This window comes from Lichenostomus cassidix, chromosome 26 (assembly GCF_008360975.1).
Source record: "Lichenostomus cassidix isolate B80296 chromosome 26, HeHo_3.0, whole genome shotgun sequence".
NCBI lineage: Eukaryota > Metazoa > Chordata > Aves > Passeriformes > Meliphagidae > Lichenostomus > Lichenostomus cassidix.
This window is the reverse complement of record NC_139506.1, coordinates 287,215-307,346: the sequence shown is the minus strand read 5'-3', so window position 1 is coordinate 307,346 and position 20,132 is coordinate 287,215. Positions and strand designations below refer to the sequence as shown.

General features: G+C 54.4%; 1 protein-coding gene and 1 long non-coding RNA gene across 3 annotated transcripts; one reads left to right on the top strand and one right to left on the bottom strand.

The window, feature by feature from the left end:
• Positions 1-363: 363 nt before the first annotated feature.
• Positions 364-3,739, bottom strand: LOC146426836 (uncharacterized). The gene is made up of 2 exons (XR_014856625.1): positions 3,655-3,739; positions 364-3,001 (listed from the first exon to the last, which is right to left on the bottom strand). It is a non-coding gene; the product is annotated as an uncharacterized LOC146426836 (long non-coding RNA).
• DENND2D (DENN domain containing 2D) lies at positions 2,991-18,139 on the top strand. 2 transcript variants are annotated; one of them, XM_085083147.1, is made up of 12 exons: positions 3,887-4,063; positions 7,227-7,411; positions 7,924-8,036; positions 8,149-8,218; positions 9,294-9,371; positions 9,483-9,623; positions 11,620-11,768; positions 11,913-12,090; positions 12,539-12,580; positions 13,182-13,272; positions 13,678-13,917; positions 15,141-18,139. In XM_085083147.1, exons 1-12 carry the CDS (start codon positions 4,006-4,008, stop codon positions 15,197-15,199), a joined length of 1,404 nt encoding a protein of 467 aa, XP_084939273.1. In that variant the 5' UTR covers positions 3,887-4,005; the 3' UTR covers positions 15,200-18,139. The 2 variants fall into 2 exon arrangements, with proteins under 2 accessions (XP_084939272.1, XP_084939273.1); XM_085083146.1 differs by lacking the exons at positions 7,227-7,411; positions 7,924-8,036; positions 8,149-8,218 and having other exon boundaries at positions 2,991-4,063.
• The last annotated feature ends 1,993 nt before the right edge of the window (positions 18,140-20,132 follow it).

Here is a 20,132-nt window from a genome sequence, read left to right as displayed (position 1 = left end):
ATGACCCCAGCACTGCCAGAGCTCCAGGGGTATTTGGAAAACGCTCTCAGGCCCAGGGTGGGATTGTTGGGATGTCCTGTGCAGGGCTCAGGGATGATCCCTCAAAGTGCCTCTCAACGCAGGGGTTTCTGTGATTCTGTGATCTGTGGTTGCCCACATGCCAACAGCGATAGCAGCCCAGCTGGGAGCCTGTAAGCTGAGATGTCCCCTGGCTAGAAAACAGCCTCAGAGCATTTGCCTGACACTGTATTTGCAAAGGGGCTGCAGTCCAGTGCAAACCCTCCCTGTCCATCCAGCACTGCCCAGGCCCTTCTGCCCAACACCATGTCCATGAAATCCCAAAGGCAGATTGAAGTATTTGGGGTTAAAACCATGATGTGCAAGGGAAAGTAGCCAGATTTGGCTTTGTTTTCTGATCTCCATGAGTTTTGGAGCCATCTCTACAACTACCATGAAGAATTGGGCCTTAAAGCTTTTCCTGTGCAAAAATGGGGCACAATTTTTGGGTGTGTGACTTTGACATAGGGGTCTCTGCACCCCAGCAATTGGAACAAGGAGGGCTTTGGGGGTATAGGGAATACAGCCTTGCTAAGAAGCTGCAATTTTGGTGTCCCATGAGGGCTGATGTCTCTCCCTTGCCCAATGTGCTTTGCTCCTGGTCATGGCTCAGAGTGTCCCAGCTGAACTCCCAGCAAGTCCCCCTGCACCCACAGAGAAAGAGGAGCAGGCAGAGGATGTTCCATGAGCACCCCATTCTAGGGTGCTGGGAGTGACCACGGAGCATGGAACAGAGCAGAGAGTGAAGCATTAGTGACAGGAACAGTGCAAACAAGAGTGGTCTAAACCCACACGCCCTCAGCCCAACCACAAACTTCCCAGGAGCCAGAAAACCAGAGAGAGAAATCTCTCCAGTGGAGGTCCCCTCTCCCGGAGAGGTTTCTTTGCTCTAATGCCGCCATCCAGTGGGAGAGATTCCTTGGCATGGGAAACTCTGGAAAAGGGGGCGTTGGGGTCCTCATCCCCCGGGGAGGGCACCCACCACCACCCTCGGGTTGCGCTCGAGGACCTCCCTGCCAGGGATGCTGCGGCTGCACCTCATCCTCTGTCTCCAAGCCCCGATCCCAGCCTGGATGCGACGCACAAAGAAGAAACAGCTCACAGGGCACCTGAGCTCCTTCGGCACCCAGCCAGGGGATGGGGAAGGGGGGCTGCAAGCCCACAGGAGGAAGAGGGGGAGGCTGAGGTGTGAGCAGGGTCCCAGAGGTGAGGACACCCCGGTCCCAGGGCTATGCGGTTCCTGGGACACTCCCAACCCTCCCCTCCCGCTCCGGCCGCGGGATATTTGCAGTCTGAGCGCACCGTGCCTGCAGAAAGCCGAATTCCAGCGCGTATTCAGAAGCAACTAGGGCTTGGAGGAGGAAAAAATAACCGAACACGAAACTCGCTGGTCAGGGAAGCGAAACGACTTTGGCAAGTGGCCACAGAGCAGTGCGACGGCGAGGGGGGACACGCAGTGGCCAGCAGCCCCCAGGATCCCACAATGCGCCCGTTTGTTGTCCCGGTGGGGCGGCCCGATTCCCGCAGAAAGGAGCTTTGAATGGGAATATTCAAAAGTTCAACCTCTCTCAGCAGTGCAAGGTTTGCTGGATTGTGCGATGGCACAAAGGAGCAGTGTTTCCTCGGGAGCGAGAGGTTTCGTGGCTGGAATACGGCGCTTTTCTGACCGCACAGAAGCCGCCTGAGCGGAATCACGGCGTTATCAAAGCGTGATCGCAGTCAGAGACTTGCCTTAAAGGGAGAAAGCAGGAAAAAAATTGTGTTTATGGGAATGTAATAAAAAAATCTGGGGACTTCTTCTGGCTGAAAGCAGCAACTCTTTTTCTAAGGTGGCTCTAGTTTCCAGGAAAGCAGGGGTATTCCTCCAAAATCGAGGGGAAAACCCCTAAATTTTTCTTTTCCCTTTTGCCAAGCGGAAATTTGTCCTGGGAACAAGCCCCGTGTGCAAACAAACAGGCTTCTCTGTCCTCCGGGAAGCACAAATGCTTTCCCACCCACTCAAAACCAGCCAGAAAAATGACTCCAAGACCAGCAACTCCCTGATAACCCCGGCGAGGAGGCAGCATCCTGGCTGAATCAGAGGCACGTGTCCCAGTGGGAATGAACTTTGGTAGCATCCACCACCTCTGCAAGCTGGCGAAGGCCATTTCTAGAGGCTGCAAACCTGCCCTCGAGCTCCAGCCCACCCTCAAGAAAAGGGAAGGGGTTGGGAGGTGTTGCAAAATAAAAAAGATGAGGGTATTTGGTGTGGGGAATCTGCTCTACAGCTGCAAACAGCCCGACTCTGGCAATGAGGCTGAGAACTGTGCACAGCTCATCACACCTAGAGTCTAATAACCTGTAGCTGTGCCCAAAGTCCCTCTGTGTGTTTAATTAAGATCATAGAAGGTACTAAATTACTGCAATTTTCGGATCAGGGAATGGTTTGGTTTGGAAGGGATCTTTAATTACTGCATAAGCACTGCCCAAAAAGTGCAGAGGAAACATTCGGGGACAGGCTGAGGATGGGAAAGGGGGATTTTTCTTTTAAAGATATCACTGCTTTTAAAGAGACTTTCCCTGTTGGTGGGTCTGGAGCAGCGAAACCACCCGGCAAAGCCGAGGAGCTCCGCAGTGCCCCGGCGTGCCTGGGACATGGAAACCCCCGGATCGCAGCACCAAGAAAGTGCTCTTCCTTCCTGCAACGGAGGCGGATGGCGACCGGCCTCCAGCCCGAGAGCTGGACGAAGCACCTCTGAGTCTCTCTTGGGGGGAGGATAAATCTCTGACCGGTGGAGAAACGCCAGCCCGAGGCAAAGCACAACCCGGCCAGCGTTCACGAGCGGAGTCAGGACGAGCTCGCAGCCCACGGCCGGGGGAACGAAGCACGGTGGAGTCACCGGGGCGGGTGATGGGCTGACTCCCCATCTCATTGCAGAGCAAGAGACCCCACAACCTCCGTAGCCTGGAGGGGACGGGTCAGTGTCACCCCCGACCCCGCAGAGGCTGCGCCGGGCACCAGTCCTGGCACTGGCGGGGTCCCGGGGAGAAAAGGGCTTGAAGGAGGCCGGAAGGCTGGAGCAGGGTTTGGGCAATGCTGGAGCACTGGGGAATGAGTGTTTTGTCCCCTGTGGTGTAGGGCAAACCCTTGCCCCAGGGTGCATGCCCCGATTCCGACCCTGTACCCAGTCGTGCCCAGTGCCCAGTGCCCCAGCCAAGGATGTATCGGCTCCCCACCCGGATCCCCAGCCCCGTTTGAGGGGATGCTCAGCTCCCTCTGTGTCCGGTGCTCCTGATGTCCCCATGCCCGATTCTCCTGGATGCCCCATGCCCCGTTCCTCCTGGCATCCCTGTAACTCGGGGTGTTCCCAGCTCCCCCATTCCCGCTGCCTCCACGACCATCGTGCCCGCGCGCTCTCACATCCCGGTGCTCCGCGTACCCCCGTGCCCGGTGCTCCTGTTCTTCTGCAGCTAGGTCTTCCCGCCTCCCTCATTCACGATGCTCCCAGGACCTCTGTATCCAGCTTCCTCCCAGGAACCTGTGCCTGTTGCTCCCGACTCCTCCACCCTAATGATCCTAGCACTGCCATTCCCAGTTCTCCCCATACGCCCATGTACCGTACTCCCGGATCCCTCATCCCCAGTTCCTCCTAGCATCCTCGGCTCCTTGCTTCCCTCATTCCCGATGCTCCTGGGCACCCCATGCCCGTTTTTCCCGGTTCTCTGGGCCACCCCGTGCCCCAGTAGCCCCTCTCCCGGCGCGAGTCCCCCGTGCCCGGCCGGTGCCAGGTGCTGCCCTGTTCCCCGCTCCTCCTCCTCTCCGCCCCGTGCCGTCCCTCCTCCCCCGGGAAAGCGAAAGCGCGGCGGGGCGGAAACCGAGCCCTCCCCGCCGGGCCGCGCCGGGCCGCACCGGAACCGCACGGGCACCTCACCGGGGTCCCACCGGGGCTGCTTCGCGCCGGGCCCACCATGGCTTCTTCCATCGGCAACTTCTTCCGACGGAGCCTGCGGCGCGCCGGCCGCAAAGGTGAGGGGCGGGAGGGGCACCGGGAGGTGCAGATGCCGGTGTCAGGGTTGGTGTCGGTATCGGGACAGGTCCATCCCCGGTTCCGAGGCTGCGGGAGCCGACGGCTGCCGGCGGAGCGGGGACGTTCCCGGGCAGCGACTGCGCCGGGTGGGACCGACGGCAGCGGCAGCGGCTCGCTCCCTCCACCCCGCCCGTTCGCGCTGCCCCCGCAGAACCCTGCTCCGGCCGACTGCCCCGGGCTCACCGCAACTCTTGCTCCATCCTCGGGGGTTCACCCCGGCCCCGGCAGTGAACCCCATCCCGGCTAGTTCACCACATCCCCCGGAAGGCCACCCCTTCCCAGCTAAGCACACTCCAGCCCTTGGGCATTCCCCCATCCCAGGGGCAGCCCCACAGATCCCCTATCTCCCCACATCCCCACTGAATGAGGCATCGCAGTACATGCTGGCGGGTGGCATCTGGGGCATCCGTGGGGGGCCCCAAGAGGGACACGGTACCCCCGAGATAGGTGGGTATTGCGGAGCATACTGAGGGCAGTGCAGATGTTGGTCCTTTGGGATTTGTGAGCTTTTCCGAGATACTGAATGGATCATTGGAGTTTTCTGGCTGTCGTATCTCAAGCCAGAGCAAAGCAGGTTGGAGCAACCTGTGGATTTGGGGAGCTCGCTGCACTCTCCTCCCCTTCTGTTTTGTGCTGGTTCTGGCTCCGCATGAGCTCGATGTTCCCAGCTCAGCAGAAGAGGTTTGATAAAGCCAAAGCCATTTCCTTTCCGCTGGGGCAGGTGAGCAGCTGGGCGGCTCGGGAAGCTGAGCTCACCCGCAAACCAGGTTGGGAGACTTTGGCACACCAGAACCTGGGAGTTTTCCGGGAGGAAAGAAACCAACTGGTTGTGCCACAGGTAGAGTGGGGCTGAGCGCAACCCTCGGCGATAAGAAAAGCCCGCGGCAGCCTTTGCCCTCTCTGTGCCCGGTGGATGGAAGGGTGAAAATCCACAGCACTGGCAGCCACTTTCCATCCGGGAGCTGTGTGAGCATCCCCGACCACCTGGCTCCGTCCCCTCCTCACAGGGCGTGCTCCCACTGCTGGGGGGCTTGGGGTGCTACCTGAATCTTCCCAACACAGGCTATGGGAAAGTCACTGGCTCTTGTGATGCTGGCTTATGTTCATGGGAGACAAGGCATTGTGAATCCTGCCGGTTTGGGGGAGTACTGGGATCTCTGGCGCCACATTCAAGACTGTCTGACAGTTCACTCCATACATCTCTGGAGCTCATCTTCCAGCAATGGATGGGGAGCTGAGGCCTCAGAAGGATTTAGGCTCTGCCAGTGAAGGCTTTGCAGTCAGACCTGGCACTGCAGGGGGATCCACCCTTCCATCTCTGAGAGGCAGAGCCCCAGCCCAATGTGGCTGGGCTCCCTGGAGCAGTGGGTTTGACTTGTTTGCTTGAAAACCCCACAGAGAAGATGCAAATCCAGTCCTTGCTGGAGAGCACAACTGGTGGTCTGTGAAATGCAGGATGAGACTGGATAGGCAGGATTTAACTGGACTTTCATCTTGCCCTGGTGATGGGAAAACAACCAATGCCAGCACCCAGAGAGGATGTGGGACACCAGCAGCCCTCCCATGGCACAGCCTTGTTCCCTGGGGTCACCCCAACAATAACTTCCAATGAGGAGCAGGAGAAGCAAAGCACATCTTGTCAAGCTTTTACCCGAGCTGGAGCGCCTTGCTGGGCTGTCATAGGATGATCCCCAGGAGTTCAAACCAGAGGTATTCTCAGCCAGGTCTCGTCCTCAGGACACTCCTTGGCTTCTCTTGCTGCAAAGAGACCTCCTTGGGATGAATTTCACCTTACCAAGAGGAAGGACTCTGCACATGGAGGTGGAGTAGCCCCAGGGTGTATGTGGGGGTGGCTTTGAGCATCTCCCCACCCTGAGCTGAGAAAGGCATTTCTGGTCTCTGGGAAAGGACATCCTGTGATGGGACTGTGAAAGTCACCTCCTCCTATGAACCTTCTGGTCCCATCAACTCCCACTGCCATGGAGTAAAGGCTGGAGAGATGTTTCCAGAATCAAAGAGGTGGCTCTGATGCTGGAGGGACACATGGGCAGGGTGTCCCCCAGCACTGGTTTTGGAGGAGGATGCCATACATGGAGAAGAATAATGGGAGTAGCTGGTTATGGCCATGCCTTGCCCTGATCAGCTGTGGCACAACCAGAAGAGCCCAGGGACAAACTCTGGGATCTGGGGACAAACTGCAAGAGCCAGTTATTTCATCCAGCCATGCATTTACATTCCTTGTAATTCCTAGAAGAGCAGCTCAACTTTTCTGCTCCAGCTCCCTGCCATAATCAGAGATGGGACAGTTTCTGTGCCAAAAACAAGGGATAAAGGGAGACACAAGTGGCCTCTGGGAGAGGGAAGAGCTGTGGCATGGCCTAGCTGCAGCCTCTGTCTCGCATTTAACTCCTTCCCAGCCATTGGATCTCACTGTCCCACTGTGGTCATCCCAGGGCCCTTGGAGATGCCAGATGGAGCTCTTTTCCCTCCTATTCCTGTTGTTCAGGGTGTGACAGCTAACGCTTCCCAGCTGCCCTCCCCAACCGGCCCAACAAGAACTGGGGTGTAATCACAGGGAACTGCTTTGCTTTGGGAGCTGTGGTTTGGGGAAAAGCCTTGAGTAGCTCATTTGCAATCAGCAGTTCCCGGGAAATCAGGCAGGGAGAGGTTGAGATTCATCTGACTGGAGCTTTTGGAGGTGCTCAAACAAGATCTGGGCTGTTTGCTGTTTACTTCCCCTAAGGGAATAAAATTAACTGCTATAAACACATTCCCACACCTCCCTGCAGATATTTAATGCAGAGCCTGTCTGCTCTCCCCCATCCCACATGCCAGCTTCACTCTAGGCGTCCCTCTGCCGTTGCTGGGCTGGGGCAAAGGAGATGTCGGATGGCACTTTGATTTTCCCTAAAAGACTCATAAAAGCCATTTCTCTTTCCTTTCTGTGTCCCCAGCAGTTCACTCTCAGGGACCAAAAGTCCTGGGCACCAGGACCTGGTTCCGTCCAGCCACTTTGGCCAGTTCATGCAGCTCCTGCCCTCAGGACACCTCCCACCTTTCATTGCACTCTGATCTGATTTTTTGGGGCTTTTTTGGCTACAGAAGGAAAAGATGAGGCCTCTGCTACAGAAAACACCCCCCCACGGGTGCCACAGGGGAAGCCAGGGGAGCGGAGCTCGGTCTTCTACTCTCCAGGGCAGTTCTTCTTCGAGTACCTGGTGGTGGTGTCACTGAAGAAGATGCCAGATGGACATTATGAACCAAAGATAACCTACCAGTTCCCAAAGGTATTTAGTCCCATGGTTCTGATAAGATCAGTTTTCCACATGTAGAGGAGAAGAAGATGTTGTTCCTTCCCCATTACTAAAACCATGGGAGGAGAAGAGAGAAGTGCCCCATGCCCTTGAGTCACAGCCCCAGACCCCAGGACTTTGCCTGCCCTGGGTTGAAGTTGCTGGGACCATCTGTCCCTCCCCATGATCCCAGCCCATAGCCTCAAACCCCAGGAGGAAACTCCCGGGAGTTATCTCTGGCCTCCTGTCCCAGAAGGGGAGACCACAGTGGGGAAATCACACCTCAGGGAGGTGGCACAAGAGGAGATCCCAGTTTGCAGAGGGTGCCTCTGCTTTGCCTCACTACCCATGGCGTGAAAGAGTCAAAATTTGGATTTTGGGGAAATGCTTGTCCAGACATGTGCAGTCACCCTCTGCATCATTCTGAGCTGGGGGTTGCTTTGGGACAGACCCGGGCATGATGGGGCCCCTCCACCACCCTGACTCTTGGCATTGCTTCCTTCCAGCGTGAGAACTTGCTGAAGGGCCAGAAGGAGGAGGAGGAACGTCTCCTCCAAGCCATCCCCCTCTTCTGCTTCCCTGACGGCAACAACTGGGCCCCTGTCACCGAGTTCACCAGGTACCTGCCCCACTGCAGGGTCTGAGCTGGGGCCCCCTTCCCTGTTGGACTCCTGAGGGCTGGAAGGACCAGTCCAGCCCATCCCAGCCCCATGTGCTTTCTCTCCTTGCAGCGAAACCTTTTCTTTCGTGCTGACCAACGTGGATGGCAGCAGGAAGATTGGCTACTGCAGGAGGCTGCTGGTGAGCCCCCACCACCTCCCACCCAGTGGGGGTGTCACTCCCTCCCCACGGTGGGACAGGGCACCTCCTGCCATGCCTGGAGTTCAGCTTTTGGGGACATGCCTCAGAAAGCCACCGGCTTCACCAAAGTGGTGACAAGAAGCAAGAGGGGTTTTTGGAGCTCTCTGCTGAGGCATCAGTCAGATGCTGGATGGGGGTTCACAAAATGCGTGAATGTGGCACTTGAGGACACAGTTTAGGAGTGAATGGGGTGGTGCTGGGTTGACTTTTGGATTTGGAGATCTTAGAGGGCTTTTCCAAACTTAAGGGTTCTGTGATGCCCCCCTGGTTTCCACAGCTTCCCTGGCTCCTTTCCCTTGACTGCAGTGGTCGGGGTGGCTGCAAATCCCACTTGGGATCAGGATGGGGATGTGAATGGAGCCATCCAGGTGCCAAGGAGCTGGGAGCCCTCAAACCCACCCCCAAACACTGCATCTGAGCAGTTTCTTAACTCACGCGTTTGACCAGCCTGGGGGCTCTGAGGTGCGATGGTCTTCCCTGGCCGCTGCTTTAAACAGTGACATAAATCCAGGGGGACATCCCTGTCCCACAGCTTAGGGATTTGCTGGACCTCACCACCCCTTCATCATGGTGAACCTTCCTATTTTGGTGCCCAGGCCTGAGCTCGGGCTGTTGGAACTGCGTGTCTAGAGGGCTGAAAGTGCAGAGAGCAAACAGATCCAGGATAGTACAGTTGGAAAGAAAAAAAAGCCAGAGAACTCTTCCAAAGGCCCCTGTTGTAGAAGGAGGCAGGATGTCTTGGAGAACATGTGTCTGGGTGGGAGGAGACTTTGGGAATATGCCAAAGGATTTTGCAGAAAAATATTTAACAGCTTTGGCACGCAAATCACCTTCCCCGGGCACCCTCTGCACCCTCCTCAAGGATCAACTGCATCCTTGTCCTTGGCTCCAGCTCTGAAAATCCCCCAGCAAGTGGCTGGGAATTTGAGGGGAGCAAGTGGGGATCCCTTTGGAGAGCATGGAACTGGTGCAGGGGACTGGGAGATGCTCAAATCCTTTTCCCACCCTCTTCCAGCCATCCGGGCGTGGTGTCCGGCTCCCTGAGGTTTTCTGCATCATCAGCTGCCTGGGCTGCTTCGGGCTGTTCTCCAAGGTAGGGATGTGGTGGCTCTTGCCCTATGGTGGCCCCATCTGGCCCGATGGTGGCCCTGGCGGCTGCTCCTTTGTCTGCTGGGGATTCCCATCACGCTTCTTTCTCCCCTAGATCCTGGATGAGGTGGAGAAGAGGCGCCAGATCTCCATGGCAGTGATCTACCCCTTTATGCAGGGCCTTCGGGAATCGCCCTTCCCAGCTCCAGGGAAAACTGTCACCATCAAAAGCTTTATCCCCGAGTCAGGCACAGAGGTTGGTAGGGGGCTAGGGGACACCTCCTGGACTACTCCAACATGAGGAGCCTGGGCTATGTCTGGGAGCATCCTCCACACCTGAGGCACCCAGGGGTGCTCACTGGAGCAGGGTGGGATGAGTCAGGCTGCCTGGGGCCTCATCCCTTGGGAATATGGGTGTTACCTCCCTCCTGATCCAGGAGGAGAGTAGTGAGGATGAGTATGGATGAGTATGGAGAATTCCCAGGGCATGCTACCCCTTCTTTGCATCCTCTGCAGCTCCCCCAGCCTGGAGTTGGAGCTGCCACACAAAAACCTCCCTGGACACCATGTCGGGACTTGCACAGCCCTAATGTCAGAGTTGGATGTTGTCCAGGGACTGGGAGGGGGATGTTGTGTCAGGAGCCGGGAGCTGCTTCTGCTCCTGAGCCAGTGTTGGCTCCTCTGGCTGGTTGGGAAGCTCAGTGGTGCCGGGGCTGTCATGGGCTGCATGTTTCTTCCCAAAAGAGGTGGTCAGGCACTGGCACAGCCTACCCAGGGCAGTAGTGGAGTCACCATCCCTAGAAGTGTTCAAAAAGCCTGTGGATGTGGCACTTGGGGACAGGGGTTAGTGGAGAACATGGATTTGATGATCTTAGAGGTCTTTTCCAACCTTGGTGATTCCATGTTTCTACTCCTCTCCATACCACTGTGCTCAGCTCCCAGCATTGATTCCTGCCTGGTTTAGCCCCTGGGCAGGTGCAGGTGGGTGGAAAGCCAAGCCTTTCCCTGTGGGGAAAAGATTTGATCCAGGCATGGATCAGAAGATCTCATCACACCCACGCATGGCCCAGGCTTGCATGGGCACAGCCTTTTCATTTGCTTTTACTTTCTCTTGTGGCAAAGCCAAGCTGGAAAAACGGGGAGGATTCACTCTGGCACCAGGTAAAAGATCCTCAATTCTGAGCATCCCATGGATGTGTCCTGCCAGGGAGGGCCTGAGAGCAGGATCCCTTCTCTCCAGAGCAATTTTGCAGCTGGTGATCAAGCAATTTCTTCATGCAGGGAGCTTGTGCAAGTCTGCAGGTTGCTCAATGCTCTGGCCCAGGGCCAGGCTTGGGAGTGCAGCTGGGGCTGCCAGAGGGAGGAGGAATGAGGATGTTCTTCGAAAGAGCTGCACCCTGGGGCTCCAGGCAGGGACTGGAGCAAGGCAAGGATATCACTGAGAGACCAGGAGAGTGGAAGGGAATAAATCCTGGGTACACTATGGGCTGAGAGCTGGGGATGGGGCAAGATTTGTGCTGGAAAGGGCCCATGGAGCCCAGCCAAGCCCAATGCTGCTGGTTGGGAAGGTGCTGCTTTGGTGGAAAGGCACAGGGAGAAGGGGATTTCCCCTGAAGGATTTCCCCTGAGAGAGGCCAGGACTGTGTTACGAGTTGCACAATCCTGTTAACCCTTCAGTGCTCACCATGTCTGGCTACCACCAGGGGATTGATGGGATTGGGAGACTTCTTGTGGGCAAAGGTAGCTGAGTAGCCAGACCACCTCCAAATATCCATTGGATCCCTCACTTTTAGGACATCCTAGCCAGGAATTGCCAGCCTGGCCCTGCCAGAGAGGCTTTAGAGGAAGGTTTTGTGGGGTTTGTAGCAGAAGTCATGTCCTCCCCACTCCTCCCTTTCCTGGCAGCTCAGAGATGACCTGTCTGTCAGTCACTGAGATAGGACATGTCCCTGCCATTACCTGCCAGGGACTTGGGAGCACTGGAGAAAAGAGGCATTTGGGTTAAAAATCCAGTGCCCAAATGAACAACCCCACAGTGCACATCACTGATGGTTTCCCTGAGTCCTCAGCACTGCACAGCCCAAATCTCCCAGTGGGATGAGATGGGGTTTGTCCCTTGCACCTGGACACAGTGCAGATGCTGCAAACTCTGGATCTTTAATTGCTCCCAAGTCACCTTCTCAGAGAGCCAGGGCAGGCGAGGGGGAGCATTGCCCGTCCTAAGCCAGGGTTTTGTGGCTCTTCCTTGGCAGCTCATCGAGCTCACACGGCCCGTGGATGCCCACCTGGAGCACGTGGAGTTCCAGGCTCTGCTCCAGCGACTCAGCCCTCACCTCATCCTGCACATCTTTGCCTCTGCCGTGTTGGAGCGACGGCTCATCTTCCTGGCTGAGGAGCTGAGGTGAGTACTGGTCTCTTTATTATAAAAATTGACATAAAAATGCGCTTGAAGTGGCACAGGACACAGCTGAGCTCAGGGGGATGGGGAGGGCAGGATGTTCCTCTCTCCCCTCTGTGATGTCACCACTGGCTCCCTGTCCCACAGTGTCCTGTCTCAGTGTATCCACGCCGTGGCTGCTCTCCTGTACCCCTTCACCTGGGCTCACACCTACATCCCCGTGGTCCCCGAGTGCCTGCTGGACACCGTGTGCTGCCCCACGCCCTTCATGGTTGGCATCCAGATGCGGCACCTGGAGCGGGTCCTGGAGCAGCCGATGGAGGAGGTATTTTATCCAGGGTGGGGATGGAGCCTTCAGTTAATCCATGTCTCCAGGTTTGGCTTGGCCCCGGGGCTGGAGGCTCTGGTTGTTGGCTTTTCCCATCCAGGAGGCTGGAAATTAGAGTGTCCTCTTATGTCTCCTAATGATGGCACCTAGGGCGACACCTCCACACCCCTCTGGGTGCTGCCCCTGCCCCTGTGGCTCCAAGAGCTGCTCTTGGGGTCATCCCAGCCTTGAAACAGAGGAAAGCTGTTTGAGGACAAACCACAAAACCTGCAGCAAAAACTGTCCCTGGGGGCAATGCCTGGTGCCCCTGCCCAGGTCCCTCCAGCTTATCCCTCTCCTGCCACCCTCACAGGCTGATGACACATCAGTCCCATCCCAAAATGGGTGGGAAGAAGCCTGGATGCCTTGGCAGGGTTAAAGCTGGTCACTCCCCGCTCTCTTTCAGGCTCTGATAGTTGATCTCTGCGAAGGGAAGATCATCCAGGCGGTAGGTCTTCTCTGTGTGGGTGTGGGGTTCAAGGTGGCCTGGATAACCCCAGCAAGGGCCTTTTCCCCTTTGGTGTCACCTACCTGGCAGCTTCCACATTTTTAAATTGCTTCCAACTGCCAGAGGGCAGGGTCAGATGGGATATTGGGAAGGAATTCCTCCCTGTGAGGGTGGGGAGGCCCTGGCACAGAGTGCCCAGAGAAGCTGTGGCTGCTGCATGCTTCAAGTGTCCAAGGCCAGGTTGGATGGTGCTTGAAGGAACCTGGGATAGTGGAAGGTGTCTCTGCCCATGGGAGGGGTGCAATGGGATGATCTTTAAGGTCCCTTCCAACCCAAACCCGTCTGGAGTGTTGTGGTTCTATGATTTAGGGGTAGAGCCATCTCAGTGCCACCCATCCAGGGAAAATGTCCTATGAAGGGATGTCTCCAGCCACTGCAGCTGGCTTTTGAGCCAGAACAGCAGGGTCCATGCACTGGATATCCCACTCCCACATCTCTGCAAGAGACTGTGATGATAATTAATGAACTTTGAAAGCCCCACTGATGGGCTGAACCAACCTATGGGTTCCCTCCGGTGCTTCACAGCCCCGTTGTGTTCCAGGTGGGTGATGAGGAGGAGATCCTGCCCGGGAAGCTGCAGACTGAGATGCTGATGTCTCTGAACAGGCACAACAACAACAACAACGTGCACAGTAAGGATCTCTCTCATAGTAAAACAGCCCCAGTCTGCCCTCACCATGGCCAGAGACCTCAACCAAGGGATTTTCCTAAAGGCACCTGGTCTGGAATGTTTCTCCTCCTATTTGCAGAGGTAATCCCTTGGCTTTTCCTCTGTCCTGTGAAACATGAGAGCAAGAAAAGATAATTCTGCTGGAAAAATGGGGTTTTGCCAATATTTAGAGCATTAAGATGCTGCCACTCTGGAAAGCAACACAGCCAAGGTTCCCTCAGCAAAATTAGCGTGATCTTTGATTACTGGCAGAGGGAGGCTCTAAGCAATTCCTTGGGATGCAAGTACAGAGCAGGTTAAAATGAGCCCATCCTGTCTGTATTCAGAGGTCTCATCCCCACCTCTCGTGCTCTGTGTCCCCTTCCAGCCTCGGAGCAGGTGAACACACTGGTGTCCGAAGCCTTCGTGCACTTCTTTGTGCGGCTCGTTGGGCACTACGCCTCCCACATCAAGTGGGGCAGGAGCGGTTCTGGCAGCTTCCAGGAACGAGCCTTCTGCAAGGCCATCGCCTCCAAGAGCTGCCGCAGATTCGTGAAAAAGTTTGTGAAGACGAACATGTTTTCCTTATTTATTGAGGAAGCGGAGAAGAGCAGGATCCCACAGGAAGGTAATGGTCCCATTTCTCCTCCCCTCCCCAGTCGGGTGAGCTCTGTGGAGCCCTGGGCTGGTTGATTTAGGGGCAGAGATGCTCTGTGCCTGGTGAGGGATGGGATGCAGCCTGAGCTGAAGATGCTCAGGGCACTGAGCAGATCCTGTTTGCTCTCAACAGCCCCATTTCTCCATCCCTGTCAAGCAAAAAAAACCTCCTCATTCATGACTCCCCATTCATGGGAATGTCCAAGGCCAGGTTGGACAAGGCTTGGAGCAACCTGCTCTAGAGGAGGGGTTGGAACTGGATGACCTTTAAGGTCCTTTCCAACAGAAACCAGTGTGGGATTCTGGGATTTATTTTAGATCTAGTCACTCCTGGTGCCAGGGACAGCTTGCCAGGAGCTCTGTGTTGAGGCAAACAAGCAGCAGCAGCACAAACATTTGGTTTGAGCACAGTAGCAGCTGCTGGGAGCCTGACTCAGCTCAGCCCCTGGCTCAGTGGCAGCAGGACTCATCCTTCCCTCTTCCCAAAGATTTACAGGGCAGAGCTGAGCCTCCTTCCAGCCTGGAATGAGAACAAATGGGCAGTGGAGGTGGAGGGAAACACCCAAAAACTGTACTGGCAGATGGAGCCATCCTGGGCTGGGATTTGCCACCCCTCCTGGGGGACTCCTGGCCAGCACTGCGTCAGGCGCTGATTCTCTGCTCTCTTATATGAGACTTTATAGGGCAAACCTGGACCTGGAGGGAGGGAGGGATGGCACAAACCCTGTTTTCTCAAATTCCCAGTCTATGTCACTGTTCTGGCTGTTCACTGCATCTGTTTTCTCCCTTCCTTGCTAGTGGGAAACAGAAACTGAGCAGGAGTTAAAACCTCAGGCTAATCAAGCACAATAAAGCCTGTTTTGGGTGAGAGGGATAGGTAGCATTGCAACCATCCCCATTTCATAGACTCATAGAATCCTAGAATTTCAGGAAATTGGGTTGAAGGGACCTTTAAAGGGATCTCATCCCACCCTCTGCTGTGGGCAGGGACACCTTCCCCTAGAGCAGGTTGCTCCAAGCCCCATCCAACCTGCCTTGGACACTTCCACATTTCCCCTGGGTCCTCTCTGGGTGCAGATGTCCATAACCCAGCACAGTTTGGGGCACAAACACCTCCTAGGATTCGGGCTGTGCAGCCCTGCATCCCCCACCCCAAACACCAGCACCTCACCCATGACCTTTTCTCCTCCACAGCATATTTCCAGCAGAAAATAACTGAGTTCCATGAACAGAAGTACCGGAGGGACTCCTGAAGTCCAGCCTGGGAGCAGAGGAGCAGGACTGGGATTGACACATCCCTGCCAGCAGCACCACGCTGGACTCTGTTCCTGCCCACCTGGGACTCCTGAGTTGCCTGGGCAGCACCGAGCACCAGGTCCACCCTTTCTTCCTCAGGGTGTCATTGCACTGGAAAATTCTTTGCACGGAACTAGCACCATGCTGGGATTTCTTTCCCAATTGTGTTTGCTCCAGGGACAGACTGTGACTCCAAGTTTATGGCCCTGCACAGTCCTTGTCCCCCCAGCACCTCACACAGAGGGAGGGCAGCAAGGGCTGGCTGCAGGACAACAGGGGTTTAGAGTAATTATTAGAAGGGGGAAAAAAAGGGATGAGTAGGAAATTGTGTTACTTCTCATTAAAACAAACCAGGGGTTTGGATAATAAGGAACATCCCACTGAAAAACTCCCGAGGCTTTGTTATTAACAGCTGTTTTGTGTTGTTTTATTGAGCCATTGTTAACCACCAGCAGGAGCAGGTGGGAGGCAGTTTAGTGGTTTCCTCTCTCGCAGCTGCCACATCACTGGTGCCCCATAGAGCCAAGTTTGGCTTTCTGAGGAAAAAAAAATACTAATTTCCAGCAGGTTATTTATTTGTGCTGGAGCAAACTGTGAAGGCCATGTGGCTGTGGGGTGTGAAGGGGGAAACAGCTGATGAACAGCTTGGGGGAGGGAAGAAGGATTTGCTCCATCTCAGAGTAAAATGTGTCACCGTCCTCCTTGGGTCTGATCTTGGGGCTAACTTCTCTTAAAACCTCACAATTCGTCTCTGAAATGTGATGCCAGCAGCAGATTAAAGCTAAATGATGGTTCTCCTCCTTTCCAAATGCACTTACACAGGAAATAAACATTGCAGCAGGAAGCTGAGCTAGGGCTGCAGATCTGACGGGTTGCATCCCAGAGAAACTCGAGCCAGGTACTTCTCCAAGGAAAGGCTGGGGATGAAGGCAGAGTGTACTCCTCTCTGGTATGTTAACAGCCAGGCTGTTGCATCACTTGGTACCCACCAGGCATCAAAATATCCTTGAATCATGGAATCTCAGACTGGTTTGCGATGGAAGGGATGTTCATGATGACCGAATTCCAAGCCAGCCATAGGCAGGGACACCTTCCGCTATTCCAGGTTGCTCCAAGCCCCATCCAGCTTTGGACACTTACAGGCATGGGGCAGCCACAGCTTCTCTTGGCAATCTGTGCCAGGGCCTCCCCACCCTCACAGGGAACAATTCCTTCCTAATATCCCACCTAGCCCTGCCCTCTGGCAGTGGGAAGCCATTCCCCCTTGTCCTGTCACTCCAGGCTGTTGTCCACAGTCTCTCTCCATCTTTCTTGTGGTTCCTTCCCGTCCTGAAAGGCCACAATTAGGTCACCCCAAAGCTTCTCTTCTACAGAATGAACATCAATTCTCAGCCTTTCCTCACAGCAGAGCTGCTCCATCCATCTGATCACCTTGGTGCTTCCTCCCCTGCCTCCAAATCCAGTTTAACACAATTTTTGCACTGGTACTGGAAGCCCCAGGGGGGAGTTTTGCACAAGCATTGAAATCCAGCAGGCTGCCAGTTGGCTTTTTCTCTCAGAGCTGGGCAACATCCACCAAACAAGAGAGATAAAGGACATTTATTTTTGAACCCTTCATGCAGTCAGGCACAAATGTGACAGAAATACCGCTGGACATAGGGCACAAACAGCAGTGAAAGTCTCCAGTCCTGCTGAAAGAAAATTGTTGATTTGTTGTTCAGCCCCCACATGTGTTTGAAGGGGGAACAGGAATTATTTACTAGGAAAAAAGGGGATTTTTGGCACTGGGGGTGTCTTCTCTGGCTCCACAAGTTTCTCCTCATGGGTAGAGGGAGCAGTACAGGGTTAACTACAGGAAATTAAAGGTTAGTGGTATTTTTCTGGGGGTTTTCTTATTATATTTATTTTTCAAAGTTCAACTGACAGCAGAAAATGGTGTGGAAAATCAAGGGCACCTATCAAGAATAATCCCTTTGGAAAAGGTCACTTGCCTCACCCTTCTCCTGCTTGTTCATTATGTCATGAGGAGATGCCACACCTTTTGGTTGTGAAGCCAAACACCATCTCATTGAGAAATTGGGAAGTGGTCCTTGTTTTGGGGAGTAGTTCTTTTGGAAACAATTACAAATCACCCAAGGGACTGGACTGTGTGGTTGCTTAATTCCTGCTGGAGAAAAAACTGACAGAAAGTTATTCCTTAGCTGCTGTAAACAGATACACAAAACCAGATCCTTTAATTAAAAAATGTATAAATTTTTCAATGCAGTGAGTGCTCCAGCTGCCAGGCAAGGATGAACTCGAGCAGCAGAAGGGCTGGAGCTGCCTTAGAATTACATCAAAATTACAGCTGCCTTAGAATACATCAAATCCCAGAATGGTTTGAGTTGGAAGGGATGTTAATGATCACCCAGTCCCACCCCCTGCCATGGGCAGGGACACCTTTTACTATCCCAGGTTGCTCCAAGCCCCATACAGCCTGGCTTTGGACACTTCCAGGCATGATGCAACCACAGCCTCTCTGGGCAACCTGTGCCTCAGCAGGGCCTCATCACGCTCACAGGGAAGAGTTTCTCCCCAGTGTTCCATCTAAAAATCTCCTGGTTTAGTTTAAATCCATTTCTCCTTGCCCTATCACTGTCTCCCTGTGTAAAAAGTCACTCTCCTTTTTTTCATAGGCATTTGTTAAGTTCTGGCTTTAACACTCTCCATTTAATGGCCAAAGGGTGAACAGACTGCTGGGGACACACTGGGAAGGCTGGGAGCAGGGACACTGGGGCTGGGTCACATTGCAGCACATCAGCACAACCCACAGCGTATTTTTAATTCTTCCTGCTTGAGATTTGCCCAACACTTGATCTAAGCCTACAACAGTAAATAAAACAGTGCCAAGAAATGTTTCCCTGAACTGGAAAGAGTTCATTTATTCTGCTAAATTGTTAACATAGTTCCCAGCAGAGCACTGGCCAACTCATACCATCCAAACAACTCTGGGCCCAGGCCGGGAGGCAGCTCAACCCCCACTGCTGATTTGGGACTCAATCCCTGCTATGCAGCTGCCCTGGGGAAGATGTTTCATGCCCTGGTATGTGTCACCCTCTGCCAGTGGCCTCAGTGCCAGCAAACAGTCCTCGGAAGGTTTACCCTGCCTGAGCCACCACAGGGGTGACAGCTCAGTGCTTCCCACTGCTCCAGAGCAGGAACAGCCCCTGCTCCCACCCCACTCCCGGCCCACCTGGCCATAACCTCTGAACTGCTGCAGTCCTCACCCTCTGGAAATGATTAAACAACTCTGCAGCTCCATTCCACACTCACAGCTGGGCCACAGCAGCACTGGAGGTAATTGGGGTGAGCTGAGTAGGACGGGAAGAAGAGGAAAATACTGCTTTGAAACAAAGCTGATGCTTGGATGACACAGAAAGAGGCCCTGAGGTGTCCTGACCTGCCCCTTTCCTGTGTTAAACCCCTTATCAGAGCAAGGGAACTCCTTCAGCAGTTCTTAAAGAGCCAATACAACATGCAGTGGAAATTTCCAGCTTCTCTACAGTTTGCGAGGAAAACTGTAGAGCAGAACTGTATTTGTTTAGCAGGGCGTGTTCTCAGTCTCAGGTGCTACTGCTGCAGAAGTTTTTCCTCCTGAGTGTCTTCTAGGCACAACAGAAAGTGAAAGGGGCCATCACGAGATCAGCCTGAGCCCACAAATCCCCTGTTCCCCTTCTCAGCCCCACGAGCTCATCTGACGTGACCCATGGCCACAAACAAGGCAGGTGGAAAGGTCATCCATTATTTGTCACCATACCCAGAGCCATGGCAGCACTTTATAGGGCTTAGATTGCCAGCAATGACTGTTCCCTGATAACTCTGAAACTGCATCAGCAGAGAAATGGAATTTTTTCCTGGCTAGGGGCATCCAAACTTCCAGGGAGTGAAAAGCTCAAGAAAAGGTGTCATACTGCATTTCCTGAACAGCAACAGGCTTTAGTTTTGCACATGGAAGTCTGGTCCTACACAACCTTTTAAAGGCTTTAGTTCTTCTCCAGTTTCAAGTATCAGTGACAAATTATTTGGAGCAGCCTAATCTTAAACCCCTGAGGACTGAGAGCAGGGATCTCCTTGTTTACATGGGTAAGCGGGCACAGAGGTGTTTGGTCAAAGGTTGGATTTGATGAACCACCAGAAAGATTCTGATTTGACTCACAGTCCAGGGACGGAATTTCTAAGCAACAGTTCTTCACCCACTTCATGCTGATGAAACACATGGTTTGTAAAGGGCACTTTCAAACCCTTCCAGGCTCTTCCCTTGCAGACTTTTACCTGCTCCCCTTGAAGGGCAGTAGAAGCTGCATTGTCCAGATCAAGCCTTTCCCCACCTCATGTCAGTTAAAACTCAATTAATGAATTCCCTTAATTCCACTTCCATCTAAAAATGTCATTCTAGAGCTGTCACCTCACACATGGAGAGACTCCCAGCACCAAGGCACTTGGAGCAAAGCTCCAAGACACTTAGGAGCTGCCCCAGGTATGTCAGGATGCAGGAACCAATCCCCCTCTCTGGCAGGGATCCTGAGGGGACACCCAACACAAGGCCAGGTCCCCACGAAGCCCTCAGCTGCGCTTGCCATAAAACTGCTGCTCACAAGATTCCAAGTGGGAGTGCAAGGGGAAGGCTTACAGGAGTCTCCTCCTCATCCTGAGCATGTTCCTGATTCCCGCAGTGTCCTCAGGCTGACACACGACCTCCAGCTCACTTGCTGACATAGTGTCACCCCACGGGAAGGAACCAAGACTCTTCCAAGAACAGAAGGCACAAGACTGGGCACGGTCCTGTGCCACGGCTGAGCTGAAGGACTCGGCAGCTCTGCTCCACTTCCCAGCACAGCTCAGCAGGGCCAG